General features: G+C 51.9%; 3 protein-coding genes and 1 non-coding gene across 4 annotated transcripts; 3 read left to right on the plus strand and 1 right to left on the minus strand.

Moving 5' to 3' along the window:
• Window positions 1-272: 272 nt before the first annotated feature.
• Window positions 273-2,660, plus strand: QC764_117530 (uncharacterized protein; the record flags this gene model as incomplete). The annotated part of the gene is made up of 2 exons (XM_062943017.1): window positions 273-1,937; window positions 1,996-2,660. 2 exons carry the CDS (start codon window positions 273-275, stop codon window positions 2,317-2,319), a joined length of 1,989 nt encoding a protein of 662 aa, XP_062806069.1. The 3' UTR covers window positions 2,320-2,660.
• Window positions 2,661-2,683: 23 nt separating this feature from the next.
• Window positions 2,684-2,817, plus strand: QC764_0020840. The gene has a single exon. It is a non-coding gene; the product is annotated as a tRNA-Leu (tRNA).
• A 2,790-nt stretch (window positions 2,818-5,607) lies between these two features.
• On the plus strand, window positions 5,608-8,389 carry FCR1 (Fluconazole resistance protein 1; the record flags this gene model as incomplete). Its single annotated transcript, XM_062943018.1, has 2 exons — window positions 5,608-7,401; window positions 7,463-8,389. The coding sequence occupies exons 1-2, from the start codon at window positions 7,180-7,182 to the stop codon at window positions 8,387-8,389; spliced, it is 1,149 nt and encodes a 382-aa protein (XP_062806070.1). The 5' UTR covers window positions 5,608-7,179.
• A 10,590-nt stretch (window positions 8,390-18,979) lies between these two features.
• On the minus strand, window positions 18,980-19,319 carry QC764_117553 (uncharacterized protein; the record flags this gene model as incomplete). Its single annotated transcript, XM_062943019.1, is given in 2 exon segments — window positions 18,980-19,206; window positions 19,223-19,319. 2 exon segments carry the CDS (start codon window positions 19,317-19,319, stop codon window positions 18,980-18,982), a joined length of 324 nt encoding a protein of 107 aa, XP_062806071.1.
• Window positions 19,320-20,375: the final 1,056 nt, after the last annotated feature.

Here is a 20,375-nt window from a genome sequence, read left to right on the forward strand (position 1 = left end):
CCGCCCCCCGACCAACATCTTTTTGCTCTTCTTTTCTTTCAGATAAAAAGAATTCGGTTTCCCTCTTCCTGCAGAAAGTCGAGTCCGAAGCTTGCTGCAACCGCGTCACCTGTATCTTACGCCAAGACCAACTCACACTTGGTTCACCCCGCATTTTGGGTCTCATCCGAACTCCGGGTCGACAAACAGTTTGCCGTGTGAAAGCTCAAACCCGGCATCTCACAGCTGCAAGCCAGCCGCGAGCTTACTTCCAGAAGTAGCAAGACATAATAATGTCTCTGCAGGTTGACGATGGCGGCCGGCGCGCCCGGTCCCGTTCTCCGGGCCGGCGCGCCGATGTGGTGGAAGCGTCACCGTACAGCTCTACCGACCGCGGATTCACGCCCTCTACGGTGACGGCATACAGCGAGTATGAACGGCTCTCACAGTGGGGATCCGCCGCCGATGAGGACTTTTACGGCGCGAGACCTCCCTCGGTGGTGAACCTCCAGGGACAGGGTCATATCTATGGTGATCCTCTTGAAGCTGAGTACGGTCGATATAGCGGTAGAAGAGCAGACCGCGACCGGGACTCGGACAGCGACAGCCAGAGACGGAGATATCCTGAGATCAGAACCGCCGAGCCCTCGTCTTCGCCGAGAGACTCCCGCGATTCTTTCGGGAGGGAGTCCGATAAGGAGCGCCGCCGCAGGGAGAAGAAGGACAAGCTCCAGGATGATCTCGCCTATGGGAAGCTGCCGGGGCAATCCAAATATGATGCTCCTGTCCCCCAGTCCATTCCGATCCCGATCCCCAACCCTTCTGCCTCGGCACCATCGTTCAACTACGCCCAGCCGAGGCCTTACGAGTACGGTTCCGTCTCCAAGACAGACCGCTACGGCGCCTCGCTCGAACCTGCCCCTCGCCCCGGCCGTTCCCCCTCTCCCGGCCCATCATCCCCCTTGAAATCCGCCATGAAGCGAACCTCCTCCCCTCTGCCCCCAACGAATCGCATGTCAACCCTGTCGGTCCACAGCCCCCACCACTCCCTCTCCCTCTCCTCCGCCCCCCCTTCCCCGCTATTGGAAGCCTACCACGGAACGTACCAATCCATGTCACCCATGCCCTCCCCCCTGCTCATGCCCTCCTCTCCCGGACATCATATCCTCGAAGCGCTCTCCCCCCTCGGTTCAGACTCTGAATCCGAACAGAAGAAGAAACGACGCGCGAGGTTCCACGACCCGGTCGACGACGCTGCCAGGCTGGCAAAAGCCCTAAAGGGCGACCGCCGCCCTCCCGAAACAGAACCCCTCATCGAAATCCTGCCAGGCATGTCCCACGAGCAAATCATGGAGCTGCGCCAGGAATACAAGCGCCTTGTCAAAACCGGCACGGAAAGAAAGGGAGTCAACATTGCGAAACATATCCGTGCCAGGCTCAAGGATGAGGATCCCAACTTGATGAAGGCGTGTTACGCTACTGCGCTCGGCAGGTGGGAGAGCGAGAGTTACTGGGCTAATTTTTGGTACCATGGGGATAAGACGCGGAGGGAGTTGCTGATTGAGAGTTTGATGGGGAGGTCAAACGAGGAGATTAGGCTGATCAAGGATGGGTTTAGTGACAAGAAGTATGGGAATTCTCTGACGAGGGCGATGAGGACGGAGCTGAGGGAGGACAAGTTTAAGAAGGCGGTGCTGATGGTGCTGGAGGGGGGGAGGCAGGAGGATGTTTGGGATGGTAGGGAGAGGAGGTGGAGGGTTGATGCGGATTTGGTGGAGCAGGATGTTAGGGAGTTGTACAAGGCTGTCAAGAGCGAGAAGGGCGGGGAGAGTAAGATGTTGGAGATTGTGGTGGGGAGGGGGGAGGAGCATTTGAGGGAGGTGATGAGGGTTTATAGGGAAGTTAGTAGGGGAGGGAACTTTGCCAAGGATGCGCTGAAGAAGAGTGGGAATTTGGTGGTAAGTTCTCTCTAGTCCTGCAAGTTTTGAGCATGATGTTGACGCGTGACGAATATAGGGCGAGGTTCTAGCGCATATCCTCAACGGGGTGATCAACAAGCCCATGAGAGACGCCATGTTGCTCCAGCACGCGCTCAAGGCGTCCAAGAAGGACGAGCTGAGAAAGGAGCTGTTGATTTCGCGGTTGGTGAGGTATCACTGGGATGCCAATCACATGCAGCAGGTGAAGCGGGCGTTTAGAGAACAGTATGGTCAGGATCTGAGCGACGCTGTAAAGGAGGGCACCAAGGATGAATGGGGTGCTTTCTGCAGGGCGTTGTGCATCACACGTATGCCTGATGCGGAAAAGGTTATTGCGAGGGTCGATATTCATCGGAAGTGAGAGAGACGTGATGAGCTGTTGAATGCAGGATGATAAGGTTGGATGAGATCACGTTGGAGATGATGGTTTTCTACGTTTGGTTGTCTATTTCCTTGTTATACCATTTATCCTCTTTTCTTCTTTACAGAAATCGCTTCCTTCATTCTCATCTTATACCATCGGAATTTGCTTTGAAGATTTGCCTGGATTTCAATCGATTTACTTTTGCCACATAGCATTCTCAATACATCCCCATACTATTAGCCAAGGTGTTCAAATCCCTTACCTTCAAAATAGCGCCATAGATATTCATACTTCACCACACAAAACACACACACAAAAAAAAGATATTTATCTTCCGACATGTAGTCTGCTTTGCTAAAAATGACAAGGGTGAGATTCGAACTCACGCCCCTTTCGAGACCACGGAACTTGTTTGCTTTCCTCAAGAGAAGTATCCAAGTGTGGATTAAGGGAAGATCCTTAACGTGGCGCCTTAGACCGCTCGGCCACCTTGCCTGTTTGTTTCTGATGTTTGCCGAGGGCTGGAAGAGGCATTTTTGCACAGGGCGTAGTGGTTGTGGTGGATATGGGGGATCGTGGTGAGGGTTTGGCTGGGGTAGCCCTTGCTGTATGGGCTGTGGGTTGAGTGAAGCCGATGGAAAGCCGATAGCGTGCAGACTCAGCCTCGACACGACCGAGGGTTCTGTAGGTACAGAAAACGTTGAATGTACCTAGGGTAGCTAGGGATGAGTGTAGAAAGATCCTGTCGTAGATCTCCCCCAGAAAATCCTTGTCTGGCTTGATATTGGGAGCTGAGAGTAGACGGTGAGGAAGGATAGGCAAGCAACCTAATAGTGAGGCGGATGAGATTTCTGAAGAATGGCACGTGGAGTTTTGTCTCATGGGGAGCATACTGTGATCGGTATGGAGGATGTTGGATCTCGCTTCTCCCTGCTTCGTGGAAGCGAAGGCGCAGTTTGATGGCTGGCTGAGAGACTGAATGAACCAGCAAAGAGGCCCTCAAACTGGAACGATTCTGCAATTGGACGTTTCCCGGGGAAGTATATGAGCTTGGCATCTGTTATAAATAACATAGCACAGCAGTAGAGTGGACATGTACATGTATGACCCCAGATAAGCGTGTTTCTGCCAAGAGACGGCAGGCGGGAGCCATGAGAATCTTACTCGCATGTTTCCTTGGCGAAACTGTCTCTCCGATGATAGATGTCATTGTTGTCATGGATTTTGGCGATGTCGAAACTCGCTGTCTCGGGCTTGCCGAACGGTGTTGAAAGATGCAGTTCAGATGGCCGATGCTTGGCTTTACCTGTGGGTCCGGCATTGTTAGTGCCAAGCATTACCGGCTAACGCCCACCAAGACGGGATGACGTCAAGCCTATGCGAAAAAGAATTTGGCGCGTCGGCGCCAGCTCCGAGGATCATGACGGCTCGTAATTTGCTTTTTATTCGAAGGTAGCGAAAAACTCTCTACGTATACGCTTGACTCTACGATAATCTATCCTGCACTATACTTCCAACACGATCTACAATTCGGTCGTTCAAATGAATAGGCGGTGTCTTCTCACGTTCGCTGGTTCGCTCTTCAGGGATGGTCACGCCACGAGAATGATGTTTCTCCACTCGATACAGCTTCGAGGCTCGGTAAAGTCTCGCTCGCTCTTCGGCATAACTTCAAGTTTCTATCGATGGGCCAAATCCTGCTCTTTTCAACACGGCGATGAGGATGTGGGGGAGGTCGAAGATCTTTGCCTGATGCCATGTTGCACAGATATACGCTTCACATCATGAATCGCTATCAGTGCCCATAGCGGCAACAGCTAAGACTTTCGTTGTAGGACAACCGTTGTTCCATCAGTATCTCAAACACTCGGATGTGCCAACCGGAGAATACCATTCTCGACGTTTCACAGCGCCGGCAAACATGTTTGGGGCCCTGAAGGGCTGACTCATGCTGTACGCTCGCACTTAAGTGCGAAGTGAACAGTTGCCAGCCACATCGATCGGCAGGCTCTGTTCCCATCTCAGGGTATCTCTTGAGCAGATTACCCCTCACCTTACGAGTCTCATCTTTACCATTATCCAAAACCACTCAGGTTCATGACACCAATCACGAGGGAGCAAATGGCGTCGCTGGTCCAACTTAGTGTCCTGTAGTGCAGTCCCACAGGCCCTCGTATCGCGCAGATTAGTACTGAACCCCGATCTTAGGTTGCCGTTTCCCCGGTCATCTTCTACAAAGACAATCAAGCAATTGCCAAGGCCCGTCAACTCATCCCTTGGGCCTGGAGATGCAAGGACATCATGCTCAAGGGGGACAATGCAATATCGACAAGGCTGTGGCGTCCCGCGCCCTGGGCCAGGATCCGGGGACGGGGACCAGAGATATCGCGACATTGTTATCGTTGTCTCTGGTTTATGGTGGGTACCCTACCCAACTGTTGCAATGCCGAGATTCAGGAAGGCACGGGTGAGGCCAAAACGAAACAAGACTTGGTGATATCTACCAGCTTCGGTGGCTCCAATACCGAGCGACCGCCTTATGGTGAGCGTCAGCAACTGCAACGCTGTCCCCTAATAACGGCGAACAGGAGAACCCCTGGGCGGTGTGAATAGTCTGTCTTAGTCTGACCAACGAAAACGGAAGATGCCGTGCTACCCTGCTATATTGCCTCCTTCCGATACAGGTATCCCACAAGGCTAAGGATGCGGCCGAGGAATGTGACGATGCTGAACAGGCCAATGACAGGTAACGACCCCAGTTTAAGGTAGCCAGCGCTCTCGAAATAGTAGGCTGCCTAGGTCCTGCTTTGCTGAAGCTGAGCTCTTCGCCATGATCCTTCAAGGCGATGCTCGAGCTATGAGTTTGCCGATACATCTGGGCACTTTCATACGGGGACGGACTCTAACAAAGGGGACAGCAGGATCTGTATCTAGAGGACTTCCCAGTGGGCCCATAAGCATACCCAAGGCGTGTCTCGAAAAGGGGCATCACCGATCTGATGAGTGACTGATAATTGGGCTGTTTTTACTTGAGAAATACTTTTTTTGATGGCTTGGTCAGCCAGGCTCAACTCTGTTATTTGGTAACAACATTGTTCCAGTCGGGATTCGGCGAGAGTTGGGCTGTCAACACCGATCCGACTGCTTCTCGCGCGATTAACAGGGCCCTGGTGCTTGCAAAAGAAGCAGGACGTCTGGTGGACGGGTTTCGGGTCTTCTAGGCTTCTTCCATAGCTTTCAGATGCATCGTGTCAAGTCGGGATGAAACAGCCAAGCGGTTGATTGGATCGAGTCAAGAACAAGCCCCTCGTCCGCCATGTGGGAAAGCGCATACAATATCTTCCGTTAAGGGTTCGGAGGTCGGCCTTTGGCACACACGAGCTCCGGGAGGACGACATGGAAAGGCCCCACCCGTACCGAGCCAGCGAAACAGAGAAACCCCCACTAGGGCAAGCCACTCACAATTCGAATTCGAGAAGCACAGCAGCACATCACCAACCCAACATCACCAACAATCGTCATGAACACCACAAGAGGCATGTCAGACGCACAAAGGGCAATTGAGCTGCATATCTTCTCAGACACAGCGACAAGTACCGCCGGCGACACATTTCGACAAGAGTATTTGAATTCTTTTTCTCAAATGATATATCGACACTACTTCCCAGTTCGGTCGGCTCTCGGTTGCGGGAACACCCTGATCGGAAACATCCCGTATTGTCTCCGACCTTGATCATCCTGGTCTTGTCTGATAGCGAGCAAGCACCTCAGACTTCTCCACGTTGGGATCTCCCTTGTCGCCCTGCTTTTCCACTTTCTTTCAATTTCTGGTCTTGGTTAATGGTTTCCCTTTTTTTTTTTTTTTTTTTTTGGCGTCGATTTGAGGACATCCTGACGAATCGAGCCTCACACGGCAGCGGATCAAATTCCCCTGGCCGCAACGGAGTAATCATGTTGAAATGCAGCAGAGTGAAGATCGACGCAGGAGCCAGAGGTAGTGCGGCCGCAGAGGTTCTTTTTGAAGGCCAACAAAGTTGTTGCTGCATGTCATGAAGAATCTTTTGGCTGGCCCTAACGAGGTGTCCACAGTCTTTTCTACTTGGGAAAAGCATCATGAAGTTTGCGCGCTCTCGGGGATAACTAAGAGACCGACTGTTGAGGCCGTTTAAACACCGTCCAATACCACATTAAATCCCCCCACACACACACCCACCACCACGAATACACAAAATCGAACGCCGCAAAGTGATTCGATCATACAGACAAGGTACTGTACGAACGGTATGATTCCATCCAGAAGAGGTGTTAGACCCGGCGCGTGGGCTTTGCCGGGTACACACACTCAACGAGTACATGAGACCTGCAGACATCGCCTCGCGACAAGAAGTACTTGTGCTCCCAACCCCAGTCCCCAGTCTCGAGTCCCCATGTTCCTCATGCCCCTGTCGGTCCCCTTGAACCTTGTCAGCATACCTGATGTACCCGTCATCCATGTCATCCATGTCAGTTCACTCACAGCTAAGAGAGGGCCGCGCAGCCCTTCATCTTTATGTACATTAATAATCCCCTGCTCTCTCCTGCTTCCCTCTGCTTATGCACCCACTCCCCCCTCGTTCTCGAACACTGGTCTTGGCCTCATCCGTGCAAACCACCCCGATCTCATATATTATTTCTTCATCCCACCCCCCCCCTCCAGAACTAGCTCACCATTATAAGACCTCATCTTGCCACCATCGTCTTAACACCTTCTCGGTTCTAGAAGACACGAACTTTGACTTGACAGCTTGACAGCTTGACAACCAATTTCACGGACGACATCAAGCTATTGCCACACAATACCTACACACTCAGCATACAATGGACGGCTTACCAACACCACCCAACGAGGACTTCCTCGGTCACAAGAGACACCACACCATCTCCAAGTCAGTCAAGGCCGTTCACAGGACATCAAAACGCACCAGCTATCACGGCCACCCGCCTTCGCCTGTCCATGACACCCACTCATCACACAGCGGAGATGCCAGACATAAGAGAGTGTGGAAGGCCTGCGAGAGGTGCAGAATGAAGAAGACCAAGGTTGGTTTCAACTACCTACCAACCTGATCTCTCTTCAGCTATCTGACTAACCACTTTTCAGTGCGACGGAGAGTTCCCCTGCAAGAGGTGTAAGGACGACGGCCTTGTCTGCACAGCTGGAGTTCGCAAGAAGACCGAGTACAAGCAACTACCGCGCGGTTACGCAGAGGTGCTCGAGAACACGCAGTTTGCCCTCATTGCTACGGTACACAAGCTTTATGCTATGGTCCGAAACCACCAGACATGGGATCTCGGCGAGCCAGATCTCAACGACAGAGGCCAGCCGGTGATTCACAATATTGCGTCCAAACTGGGGTGTATACGACCCAGCGGGGACATGGACCTGCCTCCTCATGCTGTTTTCCCCGAAGACGAAGCCGGCCTCACGGAACTTGCCAGACAACTAGAGGAGCAACAGAGGAGAGAAGCCATGGCCGCCCCATTATCCAGCAACGGCACCACCACTTCCATCCCCCAGAGCCACCACAGTAGACAAAACACGATCGACTCGCGAATCGACGACCGGGCCAGCTCGTCCTCCCCCGAACTCGACCACTCGGACTTTGAGACTAGCATGGACAACTACCGAAAAGCGACCTTTGGCACCACCACGGGAGCAACCTCAGCGATCACCATGTCACCCGCCAGCCTGTCCTATCACGACTTTGACATGTCCGGCTGCCCTACGCCTTCGGTGGACGGCAGGTTCCCACCGCACACGACGCAGTCACCTACCTCGGCGGGGAGCATTCCCACCAGTCTGAACTGGCTCAACGCGGCAAGGACTTCTTCTACGGCTGTGATGGACGCGCTGGAGTTTACCTCGCAGCCTGCGGCGCACTACGGGGGGTATACGTTGGACATGGACATGCTTAATCAGAATCTGCTAGAGTCCGCGTTTGGAGTTGGAAGTGGGGTGGGGATGAAGGGGTTGGCTTGTGCGGCGAATCCGGATGTCACGCTTTTGGGGGAATGGGGGACACGATGATGTACGGGGGGTGTATGGGGGCGATGATGGGTTGAGGATGTGAGTGAGATTGTGGGGAGTGGTGACGGGACTTTTTTTGGGGAATTTCGGATGTCATGGGGGTCAGTCAGTCAGGACAAAGGTACAGACGCAAGAGAAGAGAATGCAGATTATCGGGTTTCGGTACACGGGTTGAAAGGGTTTTTCCATCCATCTAAACTTTTTTGTGAGGGAAGCGGTGGTGCGGCGGGACCGGGGACGGAGACGGGGAGAACCGTTTAGTTTTTGTGTGGATGCATGTATGTGTGTGTATGTGTGTGCCTGTCAGGGGGGTGTAGGATGTGTGAGGCTGCGGCGGGGGGGGGGTGTTGAGCGGCGGGTTTTTGGGTTTGGCTTACCGTTTCTTTTTTTTCCTTCTCTACACGGGAGGGACATATGCAACTGTTCGGGTTACCTTGTTTAGAACGTTCGTTTCTGTTGTTTACATATTTATCCTTTTTTTTTATTTTTTGGGGTTGGATGGGATAGGTAGGATGGAGTTCACTTGGCGCCTTGTGGGGGTTAGGTAGGGGAGGAGGTATGGTTTGGGTACAAAGGGTTTTAGACAACACAACAATACTCTTTTTCTTTAATTGTTTTCTCTCTCATTGGAGCCGGTTGTCTTTCTGTTCGGGGTGTGTGTACTTTTGCTGATGGATGGTGGGACAAATTGAGGGTTCATTTTTATTACGTTGCAGTGGCTTTTTCGGTCAGAGAGGGCAGGGCTGAGTGTTGGGAGTGGTACCGAGGGGGTTGTGATAGTGAATTGAACGATGAATGATGATTACCACGCTTATCCCACCGTATCTTGTGAAGTCAATATCATCACCGAAGTGTTTCAAGATGAACGTGTGGAGGTATCTACTCGGGTACGTACGAACTGGGGGGGTGGTAAGGCATTTGATTTGCTCCCCCATCTTATCCCGTCCCGTCTTGTGGAATCGTTCTAGAAGAAAAAACTTCCCCGGTTCCTTACCTACGGTTCATTCCCAGCCACGTTGTACGCTCGGTCGGTTAATCATCCACGTTTCTCTTTTCCACCCGCTCCGGTTCAGTCCACTAGGCTTCATCCTACCCAAATTGCTTTGTTGCTTAGCGGCTGGGGGGAATGGGAACGCCCACGCTAGAAGACCGGCGACCCCTTCTAGAAGGAGGTTAAAAAGCCACTTGAATAAGGCCGAAGCCGCTCAGCGGCGGATGTTTCCAGACGAAGGAGGATTGCAGTGTATAAGGCTCAGGCGAAGCCAAGGTATTGGTCGTCAGGTTGGGGTGGTCGTCGGAATGTCTCACCCCGCCTCTTGTTTTCTGTTGTGAACGCAGGCGTTGACTGTTGTGCACCGTCGTCTGCCTTGCTTGTACGCTTTGGTGGGCTGGTAAAGGAACAGAAGGACTCGGTTAATTTAGATTACACGCATCACAGGGGCATGACAGGATTCCGGGTAGGCACTGGACTATTGTTTCTTTTGGTAACCTAGGTAGGTACGTACCGTGAAGACGAAAGAGACGGGCTGAGATGAAAATGCAGAAAACACCCCGATGGACATCACATAATTTTGATGATGCTGAAGGACTTTTTTTTTTTTTGTCTGGGATGTTTTCAGGTTTATTTTTTATTTTATTTTTTTTCCTTGGCCAGATCCTTCGTCACACCCCTTCGAATGGCATGCGTACGGCAACGGCGCGATTGTAGATCCCCGAGCGCCCTTTCCATCACGCTGAAGAAAGGTACGCAGATGCTTCGGTGGTATCCCGCGTCCTTGAGGGAAGTGATCGTCTTTTTTCTATGTGCCTACATATCTAATCACTGGCGATGTAGGCTTTACATCCGCCCGTCATGTCCCTTGTCTCCCACGCAGTCACATTGTTCTATCCTGATCTAGATCCCCCTCCCCCACGGGCATGTCATGGCATACCACACACTGTTGACTGACGCATCAACTCTGGGAAAAGATCGACGCTGTCAGATAAGGCACGTAGATGTTTGTTGTTCGCCCCTGATGCAGATTGAGTTGTAATGGTTGACGGGAGGAGCTAGTGTCGATATCTCCTCAGAGCTCCTTCGGGAGAGAACCAAGATAGGTTGCCAAATCTGACAAGGGCGGAGGTGCTGGTGGTGCGTGTAGATTAGGCACGTTGAATCACGTTCCTTCTGACGACCTGCAGGACCTGCATGTGTTGTTTATCTATCTATGTAGGGAGTTGGTTTTACCAACTTAGGGGACTCCGACTGTATCTGATAAATGTTGGTGGGCTGGCTTTTGATAGGAACGGCTACTGGAGGTTGGAAGATGAGTGAGATCCTACATCCTACATTCGGTAGACCTACGGCAGAGGAGGGAGATATCTTACGAGAGAAAGAGCTGGTAGTCCTTCTGTTCGGGTATTGAGAGGGTGGGTACAAGGGCGAAAAAAGGAACATGTGGTGGTAGCTGGTGTTGGTAGGAGCGGTCCCACTATCGATGATACAACGCAAGGGTTGGTGATCAATGGTCAGATTGACGAGATAGTTTGGGAGCTTTGCTCTGTAGATCAAGGGTCCATTGGTGGAGGCCTTCGCGAGCCTGCGAGCCGATGCTACAACGGCCTCGTGGCTCGGGGATCTGTGTATACTGTAGTCACCACAAATCTCATCGCTAGAGCGGTAGAGGGATGAAGCGAGTGAACGAGCTGTCCAATCAGTTTGGTGACGATTTCAACCCAGCCACCCGGCCGGCCGGCAAGCAACCTAGAAGGGCAGGGTTTTGAGAGCTCCCGTGTATCCTGCTCATATCCAGGGTCTTCAATGAAGTAATAGTTGAGCTTCCGTATCCGTAGAAGGCTTCAGAGCCTGGCTGGTGCTTACTGTCTTGCCATGAGTGCGAGAAGCAGAGACTCAGACAGTGTTACTGCTGCGTTCCAGGCAGATGTCACAAGCATCCAACCTGCCACGCAAGGCTAGAGTACTTTTGTCCACCCGTGTCCGTTGTTGTATAGGTATCCTGTATGTTGCTCTCGAGTCAAGCGGCGGGACGTGCGTATGCGCCATGATCTACACTGTACGTCTGCGGCCGCTGCTTGTAGAAAGTGCTGTGCCTGGTAAAACCGAACTGGGATGTGCGTTGTGTATCCTGTGCAGCTCCATCTACACGGATTTGGAACTTTTAGGCTAACCTGCCACTTCAAAGCGTGTCTTGCTTTCTAGGTAGTATCTATCGTTCAGGTAAGGGAGGGCATGTGTCACTTTGCTACCCGCTGTCAGCAATGCAGAAGCCAAGAAGTTGGTATGCACTCGCAATTAATTTGATGGGGGTGTCATCTACGACCTGATAGGATAGGCGGTGTCCTTTTTGTCTCAGCTTAGTAGGTATATGTTCGGTTCGTCTCTGTCGGGTGCTGTTCTCCCGTTGGCAGGGTTCAAGACATTTTGTCTTCATACAGACCACCCAAGTCAACCTAGGGGTGTGTCTTTACCACATGAGGGAGTGTATCGTAGGCACGTGTGGTGATACAATCACAACATCACAGTATCAGTATTGGCCTTACTGTTCCTTCTTTGTACAGAATGTAGGGACAGCATTGTAGCATGTGGTACGTACACCGCCTCGTCTTTGATCGATCAACCCTTCTCCAGCGGTTGGCTTTGCGGCGCAGAACGGGCACCGTCGATTTCTGCCGAGAGTAGTCCCGAAGTGGGAGGATGACTGGACCAGATTCAACTCTGCGGTTGCTGGTGCTGCGAAAAAATGGATGGGGATTTCACAGAAGGATCATAGGCAAATGTTCAGAATTCCCGTCCTCGTTTGCCGCGCCCCGTCTCCGCCATGAGGAGAAGTCCCGACCCAAAGGGTTCAGATGTCTCAGCATGGCGTAGCCGATGCTCGTATGTGTCTGAAAAATGCATACACCCGCACACCAGCTACAGAATAAGCATAATATATGGTTGGTCTATTCTTGCAAGAATGCTTCTTCAGCCTTCGGCTCACCCGACCGTTGAGACCCGGGAGGATGGGGAGGAAGCTGTCTGTCCCGTATCAGCGGCAATGACAGAAGTCGACTTGTAGAATCAAATGGACTTCAGAGATCCGTGTATATGCACGCTTACCTTCTTGGTCTTGGCCCCATCTTCATAGAATGTCCTTCTTCATTTGGAGGAATGTTTCGGCCACTCGTATAACCTTTCCCACTCACGTCAAGGCTCGGCGTCAAGGATGATATGGTTGATATCGCTGCTGTGGTTGAAAAACCTAGCCTCATAATCGGCTGCGGGGTTGAAAGTTGGGGAAGTTAGTAGATGAGGCGTTGTCATGTTTTTAGAGCAAAGCCACAATCTGCAATTTCCAGCGGACTGGGCAACGATTGGGCGAGCCCGACAAGGGGCCACGCTGGGGGTCAACGTGGTTTGTTTCCAGCATGCGAAAACCGACGTGAGGTTCTTTTCTACCCCAAGAAGGAAAGATTAACAGTCAGACCAAAGCGTTTGTTCGAGAAGATTTCTCATCTTTGCAAACATCATAAAGATAGATGGGCCTTGGGGTTCAAGGCCGGACCAACAGCAGGTCTTGTCACCGCTGTCGTGGTACCCTAGAGCGCAAGTTCCTTAATCGCCGGTTTTATTTCCACCCAGTGATCGCTATTGGACGCAGTTCGCGGGACCACAGAACTCGGACTCCTTTCGTCGTCGGTGTCTCAATCCGGTAGGCGCTCACCTCCACCATCTATTACGAAACTGTGCTCCATACCAAGCTCGCCCAGGGTCGCTCGCTAGGCTGAGATGTCACGATGTCCGCACCTGGAGGCCGAACGGAAAACGGAGTGGTTGATCGACCCGGAGCTCCGATGCCGAGAAGTCGACGGACTTGAAGAAACAACGGGGATGGCCCCACAACGGGCGCCGATTCGATCCTAGTTTCGATCCCAGCAAAAGAAAAGTGAAGCTAGCAAGCATGCTTAGCGGTCCCGTTTTAGCGGCGGGTTTCAACGTCTTGTTCGAGAATGATTGTCTTGGCTCGATACCAACCTTCATCCTACATCGCCAGCGGCGAGGCAGAAGGGGATGCCGTGTGCTGAAGTGAGTGCGCGCAAAAACGGTTGGTTTCCTCAATCATGACATCTTCAAGATGACATGTTTTCGGCAAGGCTGCCGAATAGGTTTATGTCCCACGCCAGTCACTCCCACATAAGCCCGCTGCCTATCTCTGCCGAGTGCTGGTTGCGTTTCAGGGTGAGGTGTGTAACGTGCTTCAAAAGGCGTCGGCCTCGCTCATGATGCACAAGGCTCGACCGCCGATAAGCATGTTGGATCAGCGGGGGCTCAACAGCGCCAACAAGGAGGGTGACGGAAAACCAGCGAAATTGTAAAAAGATCTTGGCATCATCAGGTGGGGGACCACAGCAGAAGTGCCCGACCCTTGAGCTCGGTGTGTTTGGGAGCCTGTGCTGCAGTGATGCGGCGGCATGAGAAGTTTGTGTAGACAGATGGAAGATATTGCCAAGATATCAGTTGATAGCTAGCAGAGCAACCCAAGCCAATATGACAAGCCGTGGTAATCCAGCTCACGGTCGACACTGATGTGACAATATTTGGGCCTCATGTTGCCAACGACCGAAGAATGATTTCAGCGAAGGACGAGATAATAGAGGCTTATACCTAGTCATGCTGCAGAGAACGGCGGTAAGCTGATGCCTCGAAAATAAACTCACTGTTGGCGCAATGATCGCCCACGGGTCCAGATCTCGCTTACCGGGAGAATGAGTTGGTGGAAGATCCATATCCATAGGGCTCAAGACACACGTCAGTAAGCAATTACTGATGGGTGTGAGCTGCTCTTTTCAGCAATGGCCAAGGTCCCCTTCGTCCGCATTTGGAATGAAGGCAATAAGAGAGCACTCCTTGTCATGTTGAACAACAGTCAGCCTCACGGAGTTTTGAGCGGCCCAACAACCGCCCCCGCTTCAACGTACCTATCGTCAAACCCCGTAGGACCCTTTGCCTTCGGTGCGCTTGATTCAATGCAGAAGAGGTCTTGGAAGAAACTCGGCAGTTCATACTGTCTATTCCAATAGGTGGGTAGATAATACTCGGCGTAAAGCAACCCACTCCAACCTCCTCACGACGAACACAAAGCCGCCCGTCAAGACCATCCACTAATCTAGCTTCAGTCAGCGTCGCTGCCCTCGGGCGAATTCACCACCTTCCATCACGGCAGTCATTCCTCGACGACCTCGTAGCAAGTCATTTCCTCACTGTGCTGGCGGCGACGGAACATATACTCCGCGATTGTGACCCTGCCAATATCAATAGCTTTGCAGATCTTGTCCTCTCTTGTCCCGTCCTGAATCCATATCTCTCAGTGAACCTCCCGACTCAAACGCGTGGGTGCCTTCACTATCGTAGGATGTGCGAGGAAGATATATTGGTGGTTGTTGGGCCATGGCACGTTGTTATCTAATGCTGATGCAAGCAGATGTGGTTGTAAGTGGGCCGTCTGGTTTGCGTTGTTGTTGAGCCATGGCTGTCACTATTCGCCTCATCAGTATTCTCGGTGCATCCGCTCTCGTCCCTCATAAGGAGCCGAGCCTAAAGTGAAGTGTAAGAAGGGGAACCCGCTCGAGATTGCTGTGCCCTCTTGTGATTCGCGACCTGGGCGGTGAAGCTGCAACCGAAGGAAGGGCTGTCGAATGGTGCCGATGGCAGTATTGAGTGTTCTGACAAGACGGAGCTCTCGATTTGTCCCGTCTACCCGCCTGCCGGATGGCTGGTCGCCGTCCGGGCGAGGATGTCGGGGGTGTCGTGACGTCGGGGGAGGGACGTGACTTGCATTGCGTGCTCGGGCCTGCTAAAGGATCTGGTTGCTTCCAGAAATCCCATAGGAGCTGGGGGTGGGATGAAAAGGTACCTTCGCGACCCGGCCCGTCATCCAGCGAATCATCAACACACCCCTTCTCGAGCTCCCAGGAGCGGTGTCGGTGCCATCGAGGTTCTTAGCTTACATCCCACGCTCTTGATCTGCTATCCGCTCCCGTCGAGATGTGGCTTCTCACCAGCGCAGGACAGCCGGAGCATCGAAATGTATGGGTACGGCCCGTTCGTTGGATCACAGTGTGTGCTCTTCTAAGCTGTAGAGGAGCCACGTCTGTCAGCCAATGCCGGTTAGTGCAAGTCGCAATCCCGAAGAAGATCGCACCACGAAAGCTGTCTGGGATGCGCTAGCCACTTACCCAGTGTTCTCTGATTATCTCGCTATTGGTCATAGTTGACCTGCGGTCTCGGTGTAATTGTTCCCTATCAGTCGGGCAATGAGGGTAAGCTGCTTTATCGCAGCTCTTGTCCATGCAGAAACAAAGGTACCACCCTTACTGCCCATATTGCACGTTTGATGAAACGTAAACCCGCCGATCAATCCCTGAACAGGTCGTTCGAAGGAGTCTAGAAAGGTTCTTTTCGAGTGCCGAATCTCGTGTCAAACACAAAAGGACCGGCAATATCGTCCTTCAGACTTCTGCCAAGCCATTTTGGCGAGCAGTGCGGGCACCGGGCTGGGTGGCTGGCCACGGTGGGTGGTGGTGTGTGGTGGCATGACGAAGGCCGGACTCCTTTCCGGACGGAGCATCCTCTTCTGGACATTGCTCCTGGATGGGCGCAGAGCTGACAGGTTGAGCGGTTCGGACAACTGCCGACGGGAGGGCTAGCTCGCCAACTAACAACAAGCTTAAGTCAACTCTCGTTCCAACGGTAGTGCTGCGTACCTGTCGATGGTATGGACGGGCATGGCTTCGAGGGATTTGTGAATATGGATATTTTGGACATGGCGCTTTTCCCAAAGCGAATCACGCGAATCAATTTTCGACGCAGTTGACACCCCCAGCCATGTGCTTAGGTGGCGCTTTCCTTATCAATGAACTACCAGTCCGGAGCCGGAGCGTTTTCGCAAGGTCACCAAACCCGTGCCTCGTTATCCCGTTCTATCTCCGCCATTACCATCTCCTACAAACCGTGAGAAAACACCAGCAGTGAAACACCTTTGACGGCGACGACGGGAAGCTTCTAAATTAAATGTCGCACATAACCTTCTTTTCACACAGAACAGAACACACTCGCCGCCCATCATCACCAATGTCACAGTAAGCTGCAGCTAGCTCTCTTCAGCAACAACAACAACAACAACAACAACAACAACTACAACCAAATATTGAAGCCCGAGAGTCTGGGTTGGTGTATCTGTGATACCCACCATAATCTGATCTCCGGACGGTATTCCGTTGCTTCGCTGACCACCATCGCCACCAATCACCTCCCTTCCGATACCACCCTCTCCAGGACCCTGAACTCTTCAGACCGCCGAATCGATCTACACTTCCCCTACTCTGCAGCAACGCCCAGCCTTTTCTTTCTTGCACAGGTCAACTTGATTAGGGCTACTGTGCCTGTTGAGCCTCGTCTTTAAACGGCCACCCACCAGTAGTCAACGCAGTAAAAAGCCACATAACCAAGGTTAAACATCCATGCCCAATCCTTTGCCCCGCCCGTAAACCGGCTGCGGTCGCCGACAACGGGCATTGGGGCGAACCGCAGAATCAGCACAGCATCCGTCCAAAGCCCATCATCCTCTTGCCAACATTGCAGCACACACACCCCTATCCGAAGGGGTTCCGGCCAGCCGGCCGGGGAGGCAGTGCTCTGCACCATGGCGGGTCCCTCTCTTCCATCCCATACTGTCTCTTCCCCCATCCATCTGATATCCGACTATCCCTGTTTCTGTCCCTACATGTCAAATCTGACGGATGATAACAGACGACAGCCTTACAGAAATTCTCACAGAAGTTTCTTTTTGTGAGTGTGTGTGTGGCCTTCTATATGCAAGCCACCTCATCATCTCACCACTCTGTTTTTGTTGTTCTCCGGCTCCGATTGACGACTACGGAGAATAAAATCCTAGCGGGGGAGAGGGGAAAGTTTGTACGACTACCTTTTGGGAACCAACGAGAGGTTTGTGTTAGGGTAGTGGGTTCTCAGTACCTGGATTGGGAATACAAACCCGGTGTTTGGGAAGGGGGATGGTATGATGGCGGCGGTGGTGGGACATAGGTGGAGGTGTTCATCCCATGCTGGGGAGTAAAGGTAGAGATTGTAGAGAATGGTGGGGATAGGATGATCGTGCTCCTGAGGGGAAACGTAACACGGTGCTGAGGTGTCGAGAGGATCTGAGTCGGCAGGGCTGGCAAGGGAAACCCGGAAAAAGCCTCAGAGTTAATTAAATGTTAAAACTGAACTTTGTAGGAATCAGCGCGATGTAACGGGAGGGGAGCTGTGGGAATTGAGATTGTTAGTTGGGATGTAGGAATGTATTGAAGTGAAGATGGATTTGGTCTCCGGGGCCGGTTGTTGCGGTGATGCAAATGGGACTGCAGAGTTGCTGTTGATGTTGATGTCGTTTAGGCCCCTATTCGAGTTGATTCCAATGTGATTCAAGGTTGTTGAACGGAGCGGGCGGAAGAAACTGTGCTTGTGTTTTCATGAAAATGCGTACGGCATGTTGTGCGTATACGTCTGCCTCTGCAATTAGCATGTCCTGCCGCTCGGAAGAGTACCTATTTGGCTTAAATCGTGCGATTGTAGTTGTATTCCTGGCAGGCTCGTGCTTGTTATGATATATCTTGGGGTTGTAGTTCCTGGCTCTGGGTTGCTCTCGGCGCCTTTTGTTGTACCTAGTCGTCGGCTGGTTCCGGGCAGGCTCTCATTGTTGTTGTCGTTCCTTGGTGGGCCCCTATTGTACCTGCTTGTAGTTATAGTCGTAGTTCCTGCACACGTTGGTCAAAACAGTATATGGGCAGATACCTCTCGGCGGCCTTGTTGTAGTTGTAGTTCTCTCAGGATTCTACTTGCAGCTGTGGTCCTTGGCCAGCTGTAGTTGCTCTTATGCGGGTCCTGGCTGTCTCAAATTGTAGTTGTTTTCGGCAGCATCTAGTTGTAGTTGCTCTCGGCGGTCATAGTTGCAGTTGTAGTTGTAGCCTTACTGGTCACAGTTGATGTTTCTCCGAGCACAGAGCGCCCGATGTTGTGAGATTCGATGTAGCCACAACCCCTTTTGGCAAAGTGAAGTCCAGAGCTACAGTGGTATAGTCTGGTCAGAACCCCTTTTCTGTACAAGATGGAGTTGTGATACCCTTTCCATCCCTTTCATCCCCTGTTTAGAGGTTGGCAGCAGCTGTCACGTAGGTATCGTATCGATTGAGCTAACAGGTTGGTATGATCCAAAGGTCAGGTCGGTAGCTTGAAAGTTTGGTCTGGAGATGTCGGTCGTCTTCTCGGGCTCTTGTTGGATTTAGAAGTACATATCAGTGCCAACTCGAAGATATTTTCCACAGCAAGGCATACCTCCAAATCTTGTCTGTCTTCATGTCGACCTAATGTGGTTGGCGGGCAGGAGAGAATACGACGAGCCAGGGATGTTGGTAATGGAAGATGAGCCAACGATGGCGGTGAGATAGGAGTGGTGACTTTTGCCGTCGAGTGCATTGTGGGTTTTGTTGATGGCCGAATGACTGTTGACATTGCCCTGGCCTCTTTCGATACATGTACTGAATGCTGGTTGCTCAGTCATGTGTCTCGGTGCCAGGAACCGAATAAGGCTGTCCGGGACCCTCTATCAATTCGACATTATCTCTGCGGCTTTCCTGGAGATTGCTGAGATATTGGAAGCCCGAGCTCCCATCCAGTTCCGCGCCAGCAGGGGCGGATCCGGAAAGAAGACGGGAGCGCTGACTGTTCGCAATGATGCGGAGCCGGCGCCGAGCTGGCCGGAGCTGAACTGGCCGGAGCTGTGGGTATCGACGTAACGAGAGATTCCAAGTCCAAGGGAATCTCACCAAACTCGCCTGGCAAGGACAAGCAGTTCGCCGGCTCCTCTTCCATGACCATCTTCTTGTACGACATCTTCACCACCAACTAGCCTCCCACATATACCCCTTCTCCCTGGAAGGACGTGACGCCAACTACCTCTAATAAAACTGCATCATCAAGAACTCAGCGGCAGAAACTCCGATCTCTCCCCTTTCAGAAAACCTGTCTATCTCTGGACACACAGGCTGCAGAACACCCCTTCCATGGCCTCACTGATACCACCGCCTGCATCTTAAACGACTCGAAATTAGCCTTGTAGACAACACATGCCTATCAAGCATTGAATTAAAGGTAAGTCGATATCGAACCCAAGCGCTCAGAATAGCTGAATTTGCAGAAAACCCAGTTCCGCTAGTTCCAATACGATCTTTCCTCGCAACATCCATGCCCATGGCACAACGATCAATTACCAATAACCCACGAAGGAGGATATAAAACAGCAGAGATGGAAGGACACACATTCCCTGGCTATGGACTGTAGAACGAAGTCTCCAAACACCAGAAACAATAGACAACCGCAGTTCACTCCAAGTTAGTGTGGGACGGTAGACCGTTCGTTATCCTATGACAACTGAGGACCCTTGATTCGCACAAGAAGGACTCAGGGGGCCATGCTTGATTGGACCTGTCTATTAAGACCAGGCTGTCCAGTACTGAGGTAGAGAGTTAGTTAAACTGTGGTCCTTTGGTGATGCGTGGTACGTGCTTGCCTGAAAATAAAACGAGCTCGTTTGGCACTAAATGAGCTCTTTAACTTTAATATGAGTTTGCTTAAACATTGAACTAAGGTGTGAAAGAGACTACTTTGTCTCAGGTCTCCATGAAGCGGATCACATGTATATTATCGCTGCCTTGAGCTTTTCCACCTCGTAATGCGACGGATGCTAGTGCAACAGACATAAGTTGTGAGCCATATGTACTTGCCTAACCTCCACGAGGCAAAAGTTGTTCCATCAAAAGGGTACTAGTAAAGAATACAGCCCACGTGACGTTATTGGATTGCGCATAGTGGTCCAAAGAAGACGAAAAGACATGGATCCTGCGCACGCTATCCCAACCACAGTCACCAGATAAACAGCAGACCAGATA

The sequence above is a fragment of the Podospora pseudoanserina genome, chromosome 1, assembly GCF_035222485.1.
Source record: "Podospora pseudoanserina strain CBS 124.78 chromosome 1, whole genome shotgun sequence".
In the NCBI taxonomy this organism is placed as follows: Eukaryota; Fungi; Ascomycota; class Sordariomycetes; order Sordariales; family Podosporaceae; genus Podospora; species Podospora pseudoanserina.